The sequence below is a fragment of the Macrobrachium nipponense genome, chromosome 3, assembly GCF_015104395.2.
Source record: "Macrobrachium nipponense isolate FS-2020 chromosome 3, ASM1510439v2, whole genome shotgun sequence".
NCBI classification, from domain to species: domain Eukaryota; kingdom Metazoa; phylum Arthropoda; class Malacostraca; order Decapoda; family Palaemonidae; genus Macrobrachium; species Macrobrachium nipponense.
The window spans coordinates 47,827,905-47,850,884 of NC_087202.1; the positions used below are offsets into that span (position 1 = coordinate 47,827,905).

Below are 22,980 nucleotides of genomic sequence, written 5' to 3' on the forward strand. Positions count from 1 at the left end.
AACTCAGAATGTGAACTAATAGCGGTAGAATTTGAATCTGAAAAATTGATGAACATAGTAATATATAGACCTCCTAATACTAAAGAGTTTGACTTAATAATTGAAAAAATTGGATGATATATGTAGAAATCACAAGGACTGGACTATCTCCTATCTGGTGACTTCAACTTTCCTTTCGTAGAATGGAAGAACGAATAGGAGATTGTGGTTGTACTTATACATATAAAAAAGAGAGTAATAGTAGTGCAGAAGATAAGAGGCAATTTGAAAAGCTATTAGATATGCTACTAGAAATACAACATTCAACAAATAAATCACCTGCCAACAAGAAAGGAAAAAGGTACTTTAGACCTAGTATTTGTGAACGAGATGATTATGTTAAAGAAATAATAGTTTATAATGCGAATATTTCAGACCATAATGTCATAGAATTAACAGTTCATTCCAAAGCAAGTGAAAATAGAGATAAGCAAGAAATGAAAAAGTGGGAAGGATATGGAAAATACAACTTCTTATACAGTAAAAATATAAAATGTCAGAATAATGAAGAATTAAACAAAGATTGGGATAACATTTTCGTAAGTGATGACATAAGGGTAAATACGGAGATATTATATAAAATATTGGAGAAAATAGTGGAAAAATATATACCGAAGAAGAAAAGTAAACATCATTCATGCATACCAAGAGACAGAAGGATCTTGTTCCAGAAAATCAGAAAGTGGAAAAAAAGGTCTTGCAAAAGAAAAAAATGCATGGAAAGTTATAGAACTAAAAAGTAAGATAGAAAATGCAGAACAAAAGATTATACAATCAAAAGAAATGAAAAACGGGACTTGGAAGAAAAAACCCTATTAAATATCAAGCAAAACCCCAACTATTATACGCATATGCGAAGAAGATGAATAAAAGAAGAATAGAAATAGGCCCTCTGAGAATTGAAGGGAGATTAACGAATGAAAAAAAGGAAATTTGCAACATACTGGCAGAACGATATAGAGAGAATTCACCCCTAGAATAGATAATGAAGATAATGATATAGAAGTAAGGATGAAAATAGTGAATATTTAGCTGACATAGATATTAATGAAGCTGATATTGTGCAGGCTATTAATGAAATTAAAAATGGAGCTGCTGCAGGCCTGATGGAATTCCTGCTATTTTGTTAAAGAAAGTAGTCATTCTATCGCAAAGCCACTTGCAATATTATTAAGACAAAGTGTAGATACAGGCAAGATTTATGATGAGCACAAATTAGCATATATCACCCCTACTTTCAAAAGTGGATCAAGACTAGAGGCAAGTAATTATAGGCCTGTGAGTCTAACATCACATATTATGAAAGTGTATGAAAGGGTAATGAAGAAAAATATTATGAAACATTAATATAATTGTTTAATAAAGGACAAACATGGTTTTCGTACCCGGAAAAAGTACACAAACCCAACTGTTAGTCCACCGTGGAAACACTAGTTCAAGAAAAATATGAAAAGCGGAAAATGAAAACGATGATTTGGTTTATTTAGACTTTTGTCAAAAGCTTTTGATAAAGTAGACCATAATATATTAGCGAAGAAAATTAGAAAACACAATATCGTGGATAAGTAGGAAGATGGTTAAAAGAATTTTTACACAACAGAAAACAGATAGTTATTGCAAACGATGAGAAATCGGATGAAGTCAAGGTAATATCCGGTGTGCCGCAAGGTACGGTGTTAGCTGCAATACTGTTTGTTATTATGATTGAAGACATAGACAATAATGTGAAGGATTCGGTAGTGAGTAGTTTCGCAGATGACACAAGAAATAAGTAGAGAAATTACTTGTGACGAAGATAGGAACGCTCTACAAAGAGACCTTAACAAAGTATATGATTGGGCAGAGGTAAATAGGATGGTATTTAACTCTGATAAATTTGAATCAATAAATTATGGAGACAGAGAAAGAAAGATATATGCATATAAGGGACCTAATAATGAGACCATCACAAATAAGGAAGCAGTTAAAGACCTTGGTGTGATGATGAATAGGAACATGTTATGCAATGATCAAATAGCAACTCTGTTGGCAAAATGTAAAGCAAAATGGGAATGTTGTTACGGCACTTCAAAAACAAGAAAAGCTGAACACATGATTATGCTTTATAAAACATATGTTCGTAGTCCACTTGAATATTGCAATATGATATGGTACCCACACTATCAAAAGGATATTGCACAAATAGAGAGTGTACAAAGGTCCTTTACAGCTAGAATAGAAGAAGTTAAGGACCTAGACTACTGGGAAAGACTACAATCTATATATAGTCTAGAAAGGAGAAGAGAACGCTACATGATAATTCAGGCATGGAAACAGATAGAAGGAATAGCAGAAAATATCATGGAACTAAAAATATCAGAAAGAGCAAGCAGAGGTAGATTAATAGTGCCCAAAACTATACCAGGAAAAATAAGGAAAGCACACAGGACATTAATCCACTACGCACCAGCATCGATAATGCAGCGTCTATTCAATGCGTTGCCAGCTCATCTGAGGAATATATCAGGAGTGAGCGTAGATGTGTTTAAGAATAAGCTCGACAAATATCTAAACTGCATCCCAGACCATCCAAGATTGGAAGATGCAAAATATACCGGAAGATGTACTAGCAACTCTCTGGTAGACATTAGAGGTGCCTCACACTGAGGGACCTGGGGCAACCCGAACAAGATGTAAGGTCTGTAAGGTAAGGTCTCCGGGTCGATGTGTAAAAGAAAGGAATGGAATATGAAAAAGAGAGAAGCTTACCCGGATGGGAATCTATAGGCTGCTTATTGATGAACTGAGGATTTTAAGTTTCAGAGAATTCGGAAGTAAAAAGAGATGTCCAGAGCCTTATGCCAAGAAAAATAAGACAAATTGGTTACAGATTTCCCGTTGAGCACTTGTCAAAATGGTACCTGTAGAAAAGAGAGTAGCTAGCCACTTTAGATCTGAAGAAGAGAGGATCCTAAAGCAGAGTCACTGATCTGATAGATAGCCTCTGGTATAGGTCTAGTAAAGAACAAAACGAGTGATCAGACGCTCGAGCTTTAAGAGGAAATTCACCTAAATATGATATAGAAGGTAAGGGCGAATAGAAGTAATCATTAAATCCGTATGAGGTCAAGACGTATAAAAACCTTCCGATGCATGAACATATTTTAAAATATACATAAACTTTATTTAGAAAACAGTATTTTAACGGGTATTTCTTCATCCCCCTTTATATTACATTGAATTGTGGCATGTGAGTACACTCTTCAGTGACAAACTAAAACCACCAATAACTTGCTTAGTAATATTCACTCAGTTTCATACCGTAGCATAGCAACAGCAATGTAACTAACAGTAGTAGCGGAGCTGCAACAATATACAAGAACAGTAGGGTAGCAACAACAATATATAGCAATAGTAACGTAGCTGCAACGATATACTAACAATAGTAGTGAGGCTGCAACAATATATAACAACAGGATAGCAACAACAATATATAACAATAGTAGTGCAGCGACAACAATATACAAGAACAGTTGGGTAACAAAAACAATATATAACGATAGTTGCATATTAACAACAATATATAACAGCAGTAGCGTAACAACAACAATATACAACAGCAGTAGCATACCAACAACAACATAAACATTAGTGGCATAGCAACAACCACATATAACAACAATAGGGTAGTAATAACAATGTATAAGAATAGTAGCGTAGCAACAACAATATATAAGAACATTTTGGTAGCAACAATAATATTTAACAGTAGTGTAGCGACAATAGTATATAACAATAGAAGTGAAGCGACAACAATATATAAGAATAGTAGGATAGCAACAACAATATATAACAATAGTAGCATAGCAACAACAATATATGACAATAGTATACTGCATAGCAATATAAATGATAGTGCATAGCGACAGCAATATATAAGAACAGTAGGTTAGAAACAACAATATACTATAACAATAATAGCATAGCAACAACAATATATAAGAACAGTAGGGTAGCAACAACAATATATAACAATAGCAGTGTAACGACAATATATAAAAACAGTAGGTTTGCAACAACAATACATAATAGTAGCATATTAACAACCATGTATAACATTAGTAGCTTAGCAACATAGAATGCCTTCAAAAAACTTTTTCTTTAATATTTCCATTAATGTGACCCAACAGGTGATCACCTACGACTCTCCCAGGGGAGGCATCACGAGTGTCACTGAGAGAAGCAACTCCACCACGGGATATCTTCTCATTCAGGTGAGGATTGTATTTGCTGGTGCTAGTTTTTTTTTATTGTTTTATTTTATTTTCTTTTTCTTTTTCGTGTATTATTTTTTGTACGAAGCCTTATTTAGCTACGTGAAGGTTTCAAGATACAAGTTATACACACATATATGTATGTATATATATATATATATATATATATATATATATATATATATATATATGTATGTATGTATGTATGTATGTAGTATGTATGTATGTATGTATGTATGTATATGTTTAACTGAATCACGAAAATTTGGAACGTGATGAAAATATAAAAAAAAGGCAAAAGCCACGATGGAAAGTGAAATAATGGAGTACAGCTGCAAGGCCTTTAGACTGCCGTTCTTTTGTCATATATATATATATGAAAATAAGGAGGAAAGAGGGAAGATGGTACTTCACCTCGAAGAAAGCTACAAGCACGCCAGTTTAGGAAAGAGTGGTTACGATAGGCAGGAAACAGGCAGCATCATAAATGGATGAGAGTTTTTGTGCATTATAGAATTGATAAGGCAAGAAAGTTAGCGGGGCTTTGCAAAAAAATAAAAAATAATTGATTGATTAATTCATTTAAAAAAGTGAGACAGAAACAAGTTGTCGAGCCAAGTACTCGTTTGTAGATGTGAAATACAGCCGTTAAGTTTAGAGGATTTAAGGTAGTGGCTGTTAAGCTCATCTGTACCTACAGTTACATGGTATTGTAAATGAACGATGGGAGGAGGTGAGTGATAGGTTGAGAAATATGAAGAGGTGGAAATATTGGTTATCTTAGGGCAGTGGTATTCAACCTGTGAGTCCATGACACGGGCATCTTCAAAACAGTATTTAAAAGATGAAAAATCTAGAAATAATGAAGAGGAAAATAAGCACGCTAAAATATGCACCCGGAGAGAGAGAGAGAGAGAGAGAGAGAGGAGAGAGAGAGAGAGAGAGAGAGAGAGAGAGAGAGAGAGAGAGAGAGAGAGAGAGAGAGAGAATGCTTTATAATAATTCTATTGTCATCATTACGCAGTTCTGAAGGGCAGTGGGCCAAGAGTATTTACGGATGCCAAAAATGGGCCATGGACACAAAAAGTTTGAAAACCACTGCCTTACTGTAATTATAAATAGACGATAGGTGAGGAAATGGACCAAAATACTTTATGAGAATAGAAAGTGAGTGGATAGAGAAAACGGTGCATAAATATATAAATAGGAATTATTGGGAGGAATAAAGAGTGTAATATAAAGAATATATATATATATATATATATATATATATATATATATATATATATATATATATATGATATATATTTGTGTTTGTTTGCGTCTGTATGTGTGTGTGTTTATAAGTATACATTATTTATATATACTATACGAGGGTGAGTCAAAGGCAAGAAGCCAACATTAGATGGTGGTGCCTACGCGCAAGTCCACTCATTATTAGTACACCAGCTGTTGTGTTAAGGTGTCTTGAAAAGAAGGGCTCTTTTAGCACCATGGAAAAGGACAACTTTGAAGTGAGAACTAACATCAAAGGCTTAACAAAACTCGACTGGAAATCTTCTCAGATCATTGATGCCATGCAACAAGTTTATGGGGATGCTGCCCCTCACAAAACAACAGTTTATATATGATTAAGCGTTCCAAGGAAAAGACTTGGAAGGGAGGGAAGCTATCAACCTCGACAAATGAAGAACCTGTGGCTTAAGTTCGGACATTGGTTGAAGAAGACCGAAGGATTTCGATTGACGCCATAGCCATAGATGCGGGAATTTCACGTGGTTCAGTATTTTCAATTTTGCATGAACATCTTGCTCTCAGTATGTTATCTGCTCTGTGGGTAATAAAAGCGTTGCGTAAGGATCAATTCGCTCAAAAAGCTGACATTTACATGAGCCTTTTAAGCAAGATTGAACTTGATGAAGAAGAATTTGTGGAACGAATCCTAACTGGAGATGAGACTTGGAATTATCACTATGATCCCGAGAGCGAGATCCAGTCAAAACATCGGCTTCCGAGGGCGTCTGGTGGACCATTCAAATTCAAGGTAGAGAGGCTGGCACAGAAGGTGATGGCTAACATTTCATGGGATGGTGAAGGGGTCATTTTGTTCAAGGTCAAAGAACGATAATGGGGCCATATTACGAAAATGTTTTTAGGAAATTGGAAAATGCTCTATCGAAAAAAACCAGTTCTCATTTATCAAGACAACGCACAGCACATTCTTCGAGGGTAACAAGAGCTGTTCTATGACAATTTCATTGGGAGCAGTACCCCATCCACCTTACAGTCCTAATGTTGCCCCTTCAGACATCTTTTTATGCCCAAAGCTTGAAGAACATTTTAAAGGAACACGATTCGGAAACTAGTGTTTCTACATGGTGCACAACGAAAGACAGAGCTGCTCTCTACGGAGGAGAATTAATGAGGTGGAAACCCCGTCTTCAGAAGTGTATTGACTTGAATGGAGGATTACATTAATAAATCTTCTGCTCCTACCAGGATTCGAACCTTGACGTAAAGTCGTAACATTTGTGAATATAAAAAAGTCACTGGTGCAAAAGTACAAAAATTCGTTATATATATATATATAGATATATATATATATATATATATATATATATATATATATATATATATATATATATATATATATATATACTATGTATATATATTTGTGTGTGTATGTGTATAAAACATACATACATACATATACATATATGTATGTATGTATATATATAAACCTGCTATGGGACTGGCTTCTTTTTTGCGACATTCCGTCAGAAATGTTTTATGGGAATTTCTGCTCCTATTCATGGCGTTGTTGTGGCATTATCAATTTTACGAGATTTCCAGGAAGGATATTTCCTGAGTGAATTTCTATGTTGGGGGAAACCCTAAAGATATAAATGCGTATTTTATGCAGCAATGGTAACGTCGTTACTTGGGACTTTGGACGTTATTAAATAATAATTCCGAAATCTGTCTGACATGATGTAGTACATACACAGTAGAAGGCGCTCTTCAACTTCTTCAGATGGAATAATATCTCTCGTTGTTCTCTAAGTTCCTCTGGGAATTGTTTGTTATTGTTAGCCAATGTTCCTGTTTTGGCATTTTGTCTCGGTGCTTCTGACGCTAGGAATGTATAAATTTGTATAGAAATTTTGTGTTTCTATACTTAGTGTTTCCTCGGGGGCAGGAAAACACCACCGCCATCAAGACAGACGCAAGTCTGGGTAAGAGGGAAAGGTTGTTCGTACGCCCAATGCCTATTCCGATCTGAAACATTCGTTGTTAATTTTTGCAGTAGACTTTGTTGGTCTGGCGTGTCCGTGGAAGCAGGTCACATTGATGCCCGAGAGATACCAGTTAAGTAACCTAAGGAATAATAATAATAATAATTAAAAGGTTGTAGAATTTTTTCCTTTAATCTACGTTTCTGTCAATACAGTGTCCTGACACACTTTATTGTAGAGGCTATTTTTTTTTTATATATATATATATATAAAAGTGGAGAGTTCAAATTTCTCATATCCATTTCTCCAAAAGCATGTTCTGTCAAAGTGAATGTGCTTTGATAGACATTACTCTGAATAGATAAAAAAAAGTACAGATTTTTTATATAGAAATTTTTAATTCAGAAAAATTGGGAGATTCGCGTTTTCACTCAGGAAATTTTCCAAAATACGGAGTTTCTTTTTCAAAAGGGTCTCTTGCCAAAACCGAGTTATCTTTCTATACTCGGAAAGAGAGGAGTTTTTCGCTATGAACAATAAGGGAACCAAAATTGAGGAGTTAGGAACTTTTTTAAAAATGGTGTCGTTTTTGACTTGATTGGATTTTTGGCGCTCTTTCTATACTGCACTTTTTTTTTTCTTCATGGAAATTGGTCGGGAAAAGGCTTTAGAGTGAAGATAACGATGCAATGATATTAACGGAATCAATTCTTGTCCCCGCAGTCATGCGAATTCCTTTATGGATTCCACCTCTCTCTCTCTCTCTCTCTCTCTCTCTCTCTCTCTCTCTCTCTCTCTCTCTCTCTCTCTCTCTCTCGTGTAACTAGATAAATGCTCATGAGTTACATTATCCGGTTCTGTGACTGGTTTTATGTTACGGATATCAGTTTTAATAATTTATTAAAGATGACACGCGTTAACTTAGCCTCATTAGGAACAAATACTATTCATTTGAGAAATCTTATAAACTAAATCTCAGCAGTGCACCTGTACATTTCCAAGATCTATTCCTAGGAAATGAAAGAGTTTATTAATAAATTAGATAGGATAAAAAAATTTCATAATTATATGTATAAATATAGCATATTATTGTAGAGTACTAAATTAGTTTTGTAGGTAAATATTTCGAAAACAAAAAGTATCTACAAGTGAACTTTCTCTCACTTGCCTTTTCCTGTCATTATTATTATTATTATTATTATTATTATTATTATTATTATTATTATTATTATTATTATTATTTTGGTGGGTGGGTTGTTAATCTTTATGTAAAATTACAATGTTTTACTATTAAGACAAATTTATAAATATATCATAATATTTTACATATCTAGTATATTGTTTATCATAATATATTAATTTTTGTTGGTATGATATTTTTCATTTAAAAATATTTTATATGCAAAAATATAAAGTTTTGTTAACGTTTCGTCATCTCTCACTTAGAATGCTCAACCCCCCGACTCAGGCAACTACTCCTGTTCCCCATCCAACACAGCCGCTACCTCCCTAAGGGTTCACGTCCTGAATGGTAAGTTTTTGGCCTTTTTCGTTCAGTGTTTGAGAGATGGTGTGAGCTTTCTATTTTTGACAGACAATGATAGTAGACTTGATAATCCACAAGATGCCGCCTAAGTGTAATGTTAGAAAGAAAAATTACCTTCATCATAATTCAATTCACTTTTCTTTACGCTTTTCACTGAGATTGAAATCTGAGCAACATTTGAGATATATAGTAAAACTTGATCCCTCTTGAAGCTATGAATGTTGAAAGGACAATTTGATGCTTTTGGCAAGAAAAGAAGTATTGAAAGAATTGCATTTAACAAAGGCTAATCTTACTTATTCTTGACAATTCATACATCTATTAAAGAAAACTACTCTATAGATAAAAGATTTGATCGAATACAAAGATGAATTACTTTCACACCGTAAGTGATGCTAGGTAGCTTTGAAAATGAGAATTTGTTCTTTTAATTGTCTGTTGGTCTTGTATAGGCATAAAGTAACTAGCATTGCATATGCCTCTGGCACGATATGTAACTATCCATCGGATTAAAAAAGAAAATTACCTGAAGTTTTGAAACATTAATAACTCACATCAAAGCGTTTTTAAAGTGAAGTGGTCCTGTACCTCATTGTTAACTGACCTGCTCCTGTTGACATTTCCAACGAACTCTTCTTCTTCCTTGTAGGTGAGACCCCAGAAGCCGTGCAGACAAACGGCGGAGGCGCTGTCCGGCCGTCGGCATCTTTCTTCACTCCGTCGCTTCTGTCTTGCCTCTTCTCGTACTTCTGCTCTCTCCTTCTCCTAAGCGTCGTCCGCAATAGCGAGTTTCATGCAGCCTGCAACAGCGAGGGTCAAGTGGTCTTCAACAGCAAGACTCAAGTGGGGCACACGTTCGAATCTCGAGGCTCCAGGCCCTCCTCTCGGGTGCAACAAGTCACCGGTGGAAGCAATACTTGAGAAGCTGCGGATAACGAAGTCCTCCTGAGCGGAATTCTCTGGTCATGAAATTCAGAGTCGAGTGTTGCAGCCTTGTGGTCTTGTGTAGGGAAGAAAAGACCGGGTGGAGTTAAGCGTTTCTGATGTGAAGCTCTCTGACGAATATCTCCTGATCATTCAGAAATACTCAAACGGAGGAGATCGAAGTGTCGGCTCAGATGAAAATTCTCTCTCTCTCTCTCTCTCTCTCTCTCTCTCTCTCTCTCTCTCTCTCTCTCTCTCTCTCTCTCTCATATAGAAATCAAATTCACTAATTTTGGATATTCATTTCAGTCCTTTGCCAACAGCTCCATATTTTCCATATTTTGAGCTCTCTCTCTCTCTCTCTCTCTCTCTCTCTCTCTCTCTCTCTCTCTCTCTCTCTCTCTCTGGAACTCAGTTGGCTGACAAGAATATTGGATCATGAAGTATTTATCCGAATTTTATTCTTCAAAGGAAATTTCATGTTTAAAGCATCACTTAGTTTAGTCATACAACTTGCAATGTTACATTTGTTTGTTTCCCGTTTCACTTCTCTTCCTGCTGACATCACGAGGCGGTGACTTATTCCATCGGAGGTACTCTCACAATAGACTTATGCCGTGCCTTGACTGTAAAACTACTGTTAGGATTTTGCTAAGTGTTGTATACAAATCCTTGAAATGTCCTTTAGCACCAAGCAGAGAGACTTGAGGATATTTTCCGTGTATCCTAGTGAATCCTACCCTACTTTCATACCGGCAGGCAAAAGCCAACATTGACTTTGTGCTTAAGGTAAAATAAGTACTTTTAATTGTGTGTATGAAAATGAAAAGATTAATTGTGTACGAGAATTATAAATATTTTTTTTTCTTTGTGAAAAAAAAACAGAAAAACATCATATTTGATTATTTGTGGATGAAGAGTAACGACTGGTTATGTATTCATGTGCAAAATCTTGGAAGACTTATTGCATTATATATCTACAAATACTGGAAAAATATATTTGATTATAATTTGCGTACGAAAGGAAAAATCAATTTTTTCTATAGGTGTTAGAAACTGCAAAAACCACTGGAATAATTTTGTATGAACAATGGTAAATTTTTTTATCCCCACAAACCGTGAATTTTCGTGTTTCGATTTAATGAAAAGGCCATCGGAGAGAAAATAATTTGATACATCGGTTCAAATGACAACAAAAGAGGACCAGGATTCTTAACGTCAAAAGAAACGGAGACAATTGTGTAAATCACTGTCGTGAACTGCATTTAAACTAAGGTGCTAATCCAGCGACATTTTTTACTTGGTGTCGATAATTATACATTCCGTGAATGGCGTAGTAAAAGTATTGTATACATAGCGCGGTTTCTTCGTTAAAATTTCACGAAATAACTATATCTCATTCATGTATATTACTGTAGATTGTGTAGGTGGTGTTATTTCGGATCTAAGGAAGTCTTCTTCTTCTTCTTCTTCTTCTTCTTCTTCTTCATTTTTAGTACAAATTCATAGTCAAAGAAACATGTTCGGATTGCTCTTGTTTGTGATACCGTGTGTGTGTGTGTGTACATATATATTATATAATAATATATATATATATATATATATATATATTATATATATATATGTGTGTGTGTGTGTGTGTGTGTGTGTATGTATATGTATTTGGTGTGTGTGTTTGTTTGTATGTGTATGTGGTGTGTGTGTGTGTGTTTGTCTGTGTGTGTGACTGCGTCTGTGCGCCTTTGCTTGTGGGCCATTGCGTAAGAGAGAGAGAGAGAGAGAGACTGGCAATATTATCAGTATTTGTTTTAAGATCAGGGTTTATTGCCAAATCATCCAGATCCATTCGATTGCGTATAATACCTTTGTTTATATTCCCGATGAAATTCCTACGTTTCTGATACGAGTTCTGTGGCAGGCCGAAGCATTCCGGTCGAGAGAGAGAGAGAGAGAGAGAGAGAGAGAGAGGAAGTTCTATTTATTTCTCTCTCTCTCTCTTGTCGGCTTGTGAATTGTGCATTCTGTATTTACGTTAACCCAGCGGAAGCCGATGAATGTGTACCGTTTTATGCCAGGGTTCATTTTTACTTCGAATTTGGTCATCAAATGCCGACATCGTTAATTCATCACTGGTATTCGTTCTCTCTGAACTGGAACCGTCGTCTCTCTGGTTCCAATATCACCATATTTCTTTTGCGTTGAAATGCCGTTCGATTAAGCTTGGGTGTTTAATTCAGGCCCAAGGTAGAAAAAAAGGAGACCGTGAGGGACAAATGAATTGTTTTGGGAATAATAACATTATGCCCCACATACAGAGTTTGGGATCTTCTATCCTTCGAATTTCGTGACTGATATGTGGTGTGTACTGACCCACTAACACTGGCAGCCATGTCTTTTCAATCTATTCATATGAAACACATGTTTGTGTATCAGACAGGAAAGATGTTTTTGCTGTAGGAAGAAAAATTGCCCGCTGAAGACGAGACAGAAAACCTGGCATGTTTTATTCTTAACGTCACGCTGATATGCAAGTTTTCCCGTTGAACGACTCACCAAGCTCGGTGTTCGATAAAAGCTGAGACCCCAGCCTTCCGGCGTCTCCTCTGTCCGTCGTCGAAATAAAAAAAAGGAGCCACATTCATGATAAACACACTGTAAGCTAAATCTTTTAGAATTGTGTTTTGGTTCTTGACACCTGTGTTATTTATAATTAATCTCTCCAATTTTGATTGATATAGTTATCCTAGTTACCGTTTCTTGGAGTTAACCGTGAAACTTGCCTTAGATGTAGATTATTTTTGCCATCGGAAGACCTTGAGTTTGATAAATGGTCATTATATAGTATGTATATATTATATATATATATATATATATATATATATATATATATATATATATATGTATATATATATATATATATATATATATATACATATATATATATATATATATATATATAATAATATAATATATATATATTAACATACATATATATTATTCATTAGGCTACAGATGTCGTTTAATATCGAAATCGTGATACTTCGCTAATATTCCCGAAGGGGATTTTTTTTTTTCTGATCATAAATGGAATGGTACTGAGCGTCCCGAATTGACGACGCAATACCTTTCCAACGATTCCAGTCGACGGTGACCTCTGAGCCTTACTTGACAGCTCAATGGTTACCGTAGACTGGAGTAGTTGGAAAGGTATTGTGTCGTCAGTTCAACGCACTTCAGCGCCATTCCATTTATAAATTTGAAAAAAATCGCCTTCCGGAGTAATCCAGAAGCGCGGATTCGATATTAAGCTACATTTGTAGCTTAATGAATGTGTATAAATCTCGACGTGATAGAAAATTTCACACACATGTGTATGTATGTGTACACACACACACACAGATTATACTATACTATTATAGATATATATATATATATATATATATATATACAATTTTATATATACCATATATATATATATATTATATACATATATATATATTATTATATATGTATTGTATGTATGATATATATATTAATATATATATATATATATATATATATATATATAGATAGATATAGTATGTATGTGTGTGTGTGTATTAGGTGGTTGCGTTCAAAAGCTACGTAAGTTTCCAGGCTGTTGCAATCAATTTGTCGTCTCACAGGGACCAAAAGGAATCGCATTCACCCTCAGACCATTTCCCTTGAACTCTCCAAGGAGACGTAATCATGAACTGCAGTTGACAAAGCTACCACTTCGATATTGGATTCTAGAGTCACGAAATAGCAGAAGGGGAGGAAATTATGTTTATTTGTTAAGGTTAGATATGTCGGTATCTGTTTATTTCATTAGTTTTTCATCTCTTCGCTCGATTTATTTTTTTACGTATGATCGTTCTGTTTATGAAACCTTTTTCATGGATTTTTTAATCTCCTCCAATTAAATATATAAGCATTTTCGTTAACAACGTTAGTGATAAAATAGTCGCTTTGATAAAGACGAGTTTTTATGCATTGTTATAAATTTAACTCAATTCATAAGTTTCGTAAGGAATTTCTTAGAATTTGTCTTCATGTTTTTGTTAGTCATTAAAATTATTGTTGTCGTCATTGCGTAATGGTTTTCAGTATGAAATGGCGCCACATAAAGCAAAGGCTATTTGCAGATTTGGCTCCATTCATCACTGCCATGTGAAAAAAATTTAGTTCATAAAATTGTGTAGAAATCGGATTCGAGCTGATTCTAATCTAAATTTTATTCCTGTACTAAAGCAGAAACCTCCGAAGTTAATTAAGTAAATGAATTGAGCAAGTTTGTCATGATTAAATAAAAAATTGACGATACATATAACAGGGAAAAGTACGTTTTTGTTTCTTTTTTAAAGCAAAGAGGAAGAAAATTTAACTACGGAGCATTCAATAACCCGTCATCAGATGAGGGGTTGATTAACATATGTCAACTTCTGTTACAATAAATGAAGTTACCGATTCCAGAAAAGAAGGGAGACCTTCGATATCAAGATGAAAGGAAGCAGGAATTGGGCTCCAAAGCATTATAGCAGAATGAAATTCTTTCCCTCTATGAGCAATCCTGGTAAGGCTGATTTGCTCAGAGGAAATTATGAGGAGACGAATGCTGCACTGCGCTGAGATCAGGTGGGGCTTCTATCTGAAGTGCAGGCGTTGTACTCCATTTAAAACCAGTGCAGGCATAAGGTCGGCCTAGCCTAAACCAACCAACCACCATGGAGGGGAAGAGGACCCAGTCATTAATAAGCCAAATTGACTTCATTTTGATCGTGTCGAAAAGGAAAACAAGATATAAAGCGTCCCAAATATGAGAGAGGAGTATTACAAACCGTTCAATTTTGCTCTGTATTTCGGACATAGAAACCACTAGGTTAGGCCTTGGTATTCGGGACATTGAATCATGCGTAGTGAAAATGTGCATTCTTGCATCAACTTGATGTGCAAATATTTCTTCATTAGACTGTTTGAGCTCCACAATGTATTTTTTTAATGCCGAGAGGATTTTTATTTTTTTTTTATTTTGTGCTCAACTTTTGCACGTCCAGGAGTAAGCTACATCTATTATCTCTGTTCTTTTATTTTGTGCAATTTTGCCGTGGCCATAGAATGAATCTCTTACCTTTGTTTCCAAATGGGGCAAAAGATTGAAGACGTTTTACCATGTACACTGTAAATGAATGTTCGGTTTAGATGCATATATATATATATATATATATATATATATATATATATATAATATATATATATATAGTGTGTATATATATTGGTGTTAAGACTGTATGGGTGTTCATGCATGATGATAATGACTGAGAGAACTTCAGAACTAAGAATTGAATTCAGAAAGAATGATGCAATCTCCCATTATCTCCCTTAATGTGGTTTTTTTTCATTTCCTGAAGCTTTTTTTTTTCAATTTGTAGTATTTGACGGTATAGTGAATACACTAACAAATGAAGATTCCATTGCGACCGGAACATTGCGAAAATAGCAAAATTGAAACGGTGAAGAATTTTTGAAATCTTGCGGAAACGTGATCACTTGAGGTGACTGGATTACTTGATACTGGATGTCATATTCAAGGGGAAGGTATTATAGTTCGTAAGAAAATATATTATGAACTATTTATTCTGTTTTTTTTTTTAAATTGTTGCTTACTTTCTCTGTTTTACCCATTTAAAATCGGATCATCAAAGGTTGAGTCCCGTTGAGTCATGTCATGGAGGCGGATGATAACTCATATTAGCTTATAAATACTTATTTATACGGAGATTAGATGTTTGATATATGTAGTTATGAATTGTATGGGACATCCGTGTAGCCAGTGCGCGGTAAATACTGGCGGAAGATTAAACAGAGGAAAATGAGCAAGAAAACATACGTATATGGCAGATTGACTGAAGGACCTACTGGAGAGGATCTGTGTGGGTTTTGGCAATGGAGGGTGTATGTGGATCAAGTGTAATTTATGAAACGGTTACATGAAATGTTTGAAAGTAAAGATGAACTATGTTGCAAACGTGTACCTGCCAAAAAAAACATATGATAGAATCGATAGAAAGGTTGTGTTGAATACCTTGAGGAAGAGTGGTATAGTTAGAAGATCAGTTTGAGGAGCTACTGAAATTTCTATGATGGAAGCAAAGCTTATCTTAGAATATATAAGTGGGGGACTTATATACGTATGATCGTTCTGTCTCTGACTTTTTAATATGTTTACGAGCACATTTATCCGAGAAAATAGATAAAGGGAATTAAATGCATGTGCAAAGTTAAATAAGAAAATGAGTCGTGAATGTTTAGTATAAAAGACTGATATTTTTTAGATTATACTGCACTGTTTGGGAATTGTAATAAAAACTGATTAAATTAGTGAAAGAATGAAGGTGTTTGCGAGGTGTGAGTGTTTAGAGTAGACTTAAAAAATTATAAGGGTAAAAGGAAACCAAGAAGGTGGAGAAATGGTTGTTAATGTGGAAGGTGAAAGAATAAACGATGCGCATTTGGTCAAGTATTTTGGAAGAAGTTTGGGAGATTATGGTAGGATAAGGGAAGCAAGTCATAGAATGAGTGAAGCAAGAGGGCAGCAAGGAGTGAGCAAAAGACTGGAGTTAGAGATATGCTTCTATTGTCTTTGAAACCAGGGTGGAAATGCATGAAAGCAATGCTATGCCACATCTCCTTTATGGAAGTAAAATGTGAATTTGAATTTGAATGAAAAAAAATAAGTTTAAAACGTTGTGAATAATGGATTGTGACTTGAATTCTTCGTAGGAGAAATCGAAATGGTCAGATATACGAAAATGAGCGAGGAAGATACATGCACGCGGTAAAATGGTTATCGTAGCTGAAAGTATGGATCATCTTGTTGTTAGTTACATGGAATGAATGGTGGACGAATCTTGGTGAAAGGAACAATAATTCTGAGATGTAAGGAGGGATGAGGAGCGGCTCGAAGTTAAAAAAAAGAATTATACATACATACATACTTACACATAGATATTATATATGTATATATATATATATATATATATATATATATATATATATATATATATATACACACACACAGGAGGTTCATATGTGACTTAAAACTTATTAGAACACAGCATTATTTTTAAATGTCATCACTTGCTGTTTTATCACTACTACTTCCCCAATTGTTACTATTGCAGTTACTGCTTCAGTGGAATATTCTTTTTCAGTGGACAAAGTGTATTTGATCTGATCAAAATGACTGGCGCATTTGCAAGAGAAGCTGAAGTTGTGATGGTATCCTATCACCATAAAACTTTTCAGAACTCACAAATTTGACGAAAATGTTGATATCCAGTCACGTCACAGAATGCAATATTGACTGCTTGAAGTGACACTTAATTACTTTTTTGTGTGTTTTCTACGTGGAATTAAATCTCTCTCTCTCTCTCTCTCTCTCTCTCTCTCTCTCTCTCTCTCTCTCTCTCTCTCTCACACACACACACAGAGCATATCAATAAACAGCACGAAAACTGATGCTCATGTTGCTTATAAGAAAGAGGTAGAAAATGGAAAATATTTTCCCCTTTAAGTTAATTCAAAAAGAAGTCATTTTTACTTTATAAATAGTTATTTCTACTGTTTATTTTTGTTTTAATTCTTTTTATGTTTACATTTTTACTCTAAATTCCTTTGCAAAATCTTCATCTTATATCTCTAATTAAGGAAATATATAAGTGTAAGGTATTTTCATAATGTTTAAAATAAAGGAGGCAAATATGGTAGCGTTGTATAATAAAATTTGTTTATATAGTTATGTTGTACTTGTATACTGCCTAAATATTGATGAATTTTGTAACAAAAGAAAATCTGTCTTGTATATAAAATAAAGTTAATAAAAATTTATCTCGTTGTTTTACTCTTAGTGTTTTTGTTTTAGTTTTAAGAAAAACGCTGATTTCCAGGCATAAGGTTTATGTAATTAGGGTGATTTTATTTATGGGATGGAAGCTTGCGTGTACGGTCAGTGACTGTTGTCATATATTTTCTGCGGAGCCATTCCTGAATATGGAAAACGGGCTTAAATGTAGGTCTATATATATATATATATATACTATATATATATATATATATATATATATATATATATATACATATGTATATATCTCTCTCTCTCTCTCTCTCTCTCTCTCTCTCTCTCTCTCTCTCTCTCTGTCTTGGCTTTCATGATTGTTTTGTAGAAACTTGAGAGGCGAAGGGTTTTGTTTTCAGTTCCTATTCTCAGTTTCGGCTTTAAAAATAGTCTCGGTTTCCATCGCCATGTTTGCTGTTGTGGGGGTTATTGTTGTTGTTGATATTATTGTTGCTATTGTTGTTGTTGCCTCTGCAGCTGTTCAGGATTATTTTCCTGTGATGGATGCTCATCAGTACTGATTGGCAGTCTCACCTTATACCGTGGTAAATAAGGTAAGATAATAAATTATACTGGCTGATGATATTCTATCTGCACTTCAGTGAGTATTTTACAATACGCATTTTTCACAAAACCCTAATGAATAACGATTAAAATTCAAGTGGTTAAGCAAACAGTAAAACCTTCGGTGCAAAGGATTCCTAACACTTTAATGTAAGGTAGTAAACTTTTATAGTTATGGTATGTTTTATGTGATTTTTTTTCTGCATGAAAGTAATTCAATAAAATTTACATCCTACTGATTTTCGACTGTAAATTTCCATGAATGCACCAATCTTGTGCTCATATTCAAAATCTGGATTTTGTCCTTACTACCTTAACCAGTTACTTTTTATAGCTTTCAACACATACATACATACATACATACATACTACATACATACATACATATATATAATATATATATATATATATATATATATATATATATATATATATATATATATATATAGTGTGTGCGTTTTATTAGTCGTGTTATTTTTGTTTTTTAGAAAATGTAATCAGAATTGACCTATATTGCTTGGAATGGGTGATTACCTTGTCCAGAAAAAAACTTACATCTGTTTTCTTTGTATTTCGTCACCATGGAATTCAATTCAATATTCAACAGACTAGTAATAAACTAGAGTGAGAGAGAGAGAGGTATATATTGTATATATATGAGATTCGGTAAAGCAGATTTGTGGTTGTGGTAAAGAACAGAGGAAGGAGGAACCGGCTTAACGGCAGTGCATCGCGAAGAGTGTCCTCGAAACTGTACAGAAATTCCAGGTGGTTTTTCTTTGTCTTTATTTTCACATCATCGTCGCTGTTCCATCACTGATGGACGAGTTCGCCCATGGACCCATGTGATGCGAAAATTTAGGAGGCATATAATAAGATATTAGACTTAAACAAAAACATCCGTGACTTAAAGGGCAGCTCAAGAGAACGCTAAATTACATCCGCAAAATCATTAAAAAAATTATGCGTAATGATCCAAATATGACTTGGTGAGAGAACCTGCAAAAGTAAACAATGAACTTGAAGATGTATTTGTAGCCATGATAGATTTGTTAAAACGCCGGCTTTTATAGCGCCAGTACATCAACCCACCTATGACTTGTCACGAAGGGAATCTGATTGGGAAAGGTCACTGATCAACTACTGTTCTTTATCACGATATATGCTTTCATTCCAAAGACATTTATTTTGTCTCTTTTTCAGGACCAAAGCTCAAACCCTTGTGAATAGTTTTATAAAAAAAATGCGTCTTTTAGGTTGTTTATGTATATATATATATATATATATATATATATATATATATATATATATATATATATATATATACATATATATATAATATATATTTTATATGATAAAACGTAAGGAATGCGTTATGCTTGCGTACAAACTTTCGATTTGAAAACCTCTAATTCTGAGTGAAAGCCTCGCAAAGATGTTTCACTTTATAATAAAATTATTTTCTCCTCGGAAAAGGAAGGTAAAAAAAAAAAAACTTTAACGAAATCATGAAGAAAAGGAAAATTTGTACCAAATCAATAAAAACGCCAACGAAACTGTTTCATGACTAGTTGACGGCCTGACAAACTATCTTTGAACTGCGTCGTTCGCTTCGTCAACAAACGTACTATGTTTTACTGGCCTTCTCCTGGCTTCTGTCTGGTTGTTCAGTATGGCGTAGTCGTAGTGAGTGAAAGGTAGTGTTCAAGGTTGAACTGGGATTTTGAGATTGATTGAATTTGAGAATTAATACTCCTTGGTTGAATGAAGTCAGACGCAGAGTGGTAGTTTCACGAGAGGAAATGTTCTGTTGTAGTATCGTCGGTTTTGTAATTTTACGTCAATGGTGAGAGGCATGACTGGCCCAAATCAAGACGAGACATTCCAAGAGATGGATTCATGCACATCTTGAATGGTTTTATACAATGGGCCAGATCCAATCATTATAGAATCCAGAGGAAGACTTCGAATTCTGCATTTTGTAAGACTGATAGGTCGATATGATAGACCAATTAAACTTGTAGACCAGAGTTCTTCACTTTCGTCATAGAAGTTTGTTATAAGGTGTATTCGAAAGCATATGACGTAAATCAAACTAATAAACACCGATTAAGGTCAACAGGAGAACAGGCCTCACTCCCTCCAAAGTACATATTAGAGATGGATTCGTGACTTCAAGCATAAATTTAACTTGAAGAAAAGTAGAAACATTAAAAGCTTTTTTATCTTGCAAGCAATGACTGCTCTCTGTAAGGTAAGGGTGTTCTGTATAATGGACGATTGTAGGTGATTGGTATTCTTTACTTTAGGAATGAAGGCAAGAGGCCCATTAGGCGTTTTCAGTTGGGATTATTGCCAGAAATCCATATCACTTCTGATGTATTTATGACCACTCCTCATTAGCTGAAATTCTGTTTTAGCAAATTGTTGTATAGTCTTATGTATATATATATATTTATATATATATATATATATATTATGTAATATTATATATATATATATATATATATATGTATTATATGTATGTGTATATATATATATATATATATATATAATATATTATAATATATTATGATATATATATTATATATATAATATATATATATATATATATATATATATATATAAGATATATATATGTGATATATATAGGATATATATAAGTGTGTGTGTGTGTATATATATAGATATTAGATATATAGATATATCGATATATATAGATATAGTAGATATTAGATAATAGATATATAGATATATAGATATAGATATATAGATATATAGATATAGAGATATATAGATATATATATATTTATATATATATATATATATATATATATATATATATATAAAATTATGTAAAACTGGCCTCTAAAGAGTTGATCTATACTCTCCTAGTAACGAACCTCTCCTTTCAGTTTAACTAGCCTGTACTAAATTACCAAATGAGAACGTCACTGTCGTTATACTGAAGCCCAATTTTATTCACCGGGTCCTACTCGTGCAGGGATATAATTGCTATCCTTCTTTTTACTTCTTATAAATACCTTATACTGGACATAGAGAACTAAATTTGAAACCTTGAAAAATTGGACATTTTCCATATGCGGACCTGCAGGGTTAGAACGGAATGTTTGGTGAAATTTAATTTCCACCAGTTAATTTATATTTCACTCTATGGCAGGGTCTTCATTATCAACGTCCATAAAGAACACTAATCTCAATTTTGGAAACAAAGAACTAAATTTCAAATATTAAAAAAAACTGACATTTTTTCCATACACACATCTGGAGTAATTATACAGAATTTCTGGTGACATTTAATTCCATGCGCAGACCTGCAAAATTTCAAATAATTTTTTGGTGAAATTTATTTTTCTCAAATTTAAATTTCACTATATGCCGAGACATCATCATCAACATTCATAAACAAAACTTATCTTAATTTTAGGGACATGGAGAACTAAATCTGAGACGTTGAAAAATTTGACATTTTTTCCATACGCGGAATTGGAGAATTACAAAGAATTTTTTTGTGAAATTTATTTTTCTCCAATTAACTTAAATTTTACTATATGACTGATACATCATCATCAAAGTACATAAACAAAACTTATCTCAGTTTTGGGGATATATCGAACTAAATTTGAGATATTAAAAAATAAGGTATTTTTTCCATATGCAGACCTGCAGAATTTCAACGAGTTTTTTTGAGTGAAATTTATTTTTTCTAATTAATTTAAATTTCACTGTATAGCCGAAACTTCATTGAGACCGTTTATAAACAACACTTATTTTAATTTTGGGGACATATAGAACTAAATTTGAGACGTTGAAAATTATTTCCTCTAATTAATTCAAATTTCACCATATTGCCGAGAATTCATCATCAACGTTCATAAACAACACTTATCTCAGCTTTTGAGACATCGAGTACTAAATTTGAGACATTGAAAAATTTGACAGAATTTCAACGAATCTTTTGGTAAAGTTTATTTTTCTCCAATTAATTCAAATTTCACTATATGGCCGAGACATCATCATGAACACAAACAAACAACGCCTAACTAAATTTTGGGGACATAAAGAACTAAATTTGAGATATTGAAAATATTGGTATTTTTTCCATACGCAGCTCTGCAGAATTAGAATGATTTTTTTTGGTAAAAATTTATTTCCTCCAATCAGTTTAAATTTTAACTTTATGACTAATATTTCATCATTAACGTTCAAAAGCAAAACCTTTCTCAATTTTTGGGACATAGAGTACTAAATTTGAGACTTTGAAAAATTAATAAATTTTCCATACGCTGTCCTGCAGAATTTCAGCGAATTTTTTGGTGAAATTTATTTTTCTCAAATTAATTTAAATTTCAATATATGGCCAAAACATCATCATCAAAGTTCATAAACAACAATTATCTCAATTTTGGGGAGACACAGAACTAAATTTAAGAAATTGAAAAATTTGGCATTTTTTCCATTGACCTGGAGAATTTCAACGAAT

The 22,980-nt window shown here is 33.7% G+C and overlaps 1 protein-coding gene across 1 annotated transcript in view; it reads left to right on the forward strand.

Moving 5' to 3' along the window:
• The window catches only part of LOC135222192 (uncharacterized), a 349,661-nt gene extending 338,145 nt beyond the window's left edge, over positions 1 to 11,516 (forward strand). Inside the window, exons 4-6 of the mRNA XM_064260344.1 lie at positions 4,209 to 4,292; positions 8,975 to 9,059; positions 9,724 to 11,516. Of these exons, the coding sequence (XP_064116414.1) occupies positions 4,209 to 4,292; positions 8,975 to 9,059; positions 9,724 to 9,995 (441 nt within the window). The 3' untranslated portion in view covers positions 9,996 to 11,516. The remainder of the gene's footprint in view (positions 1 to 4,208; positions 4,293 to 8,974; positions 9,060 to 9,723) is intronic.
• The last annotated feature ends 11,464 nt before the right edge of the window (positions 11,517 to 22,980 follow it).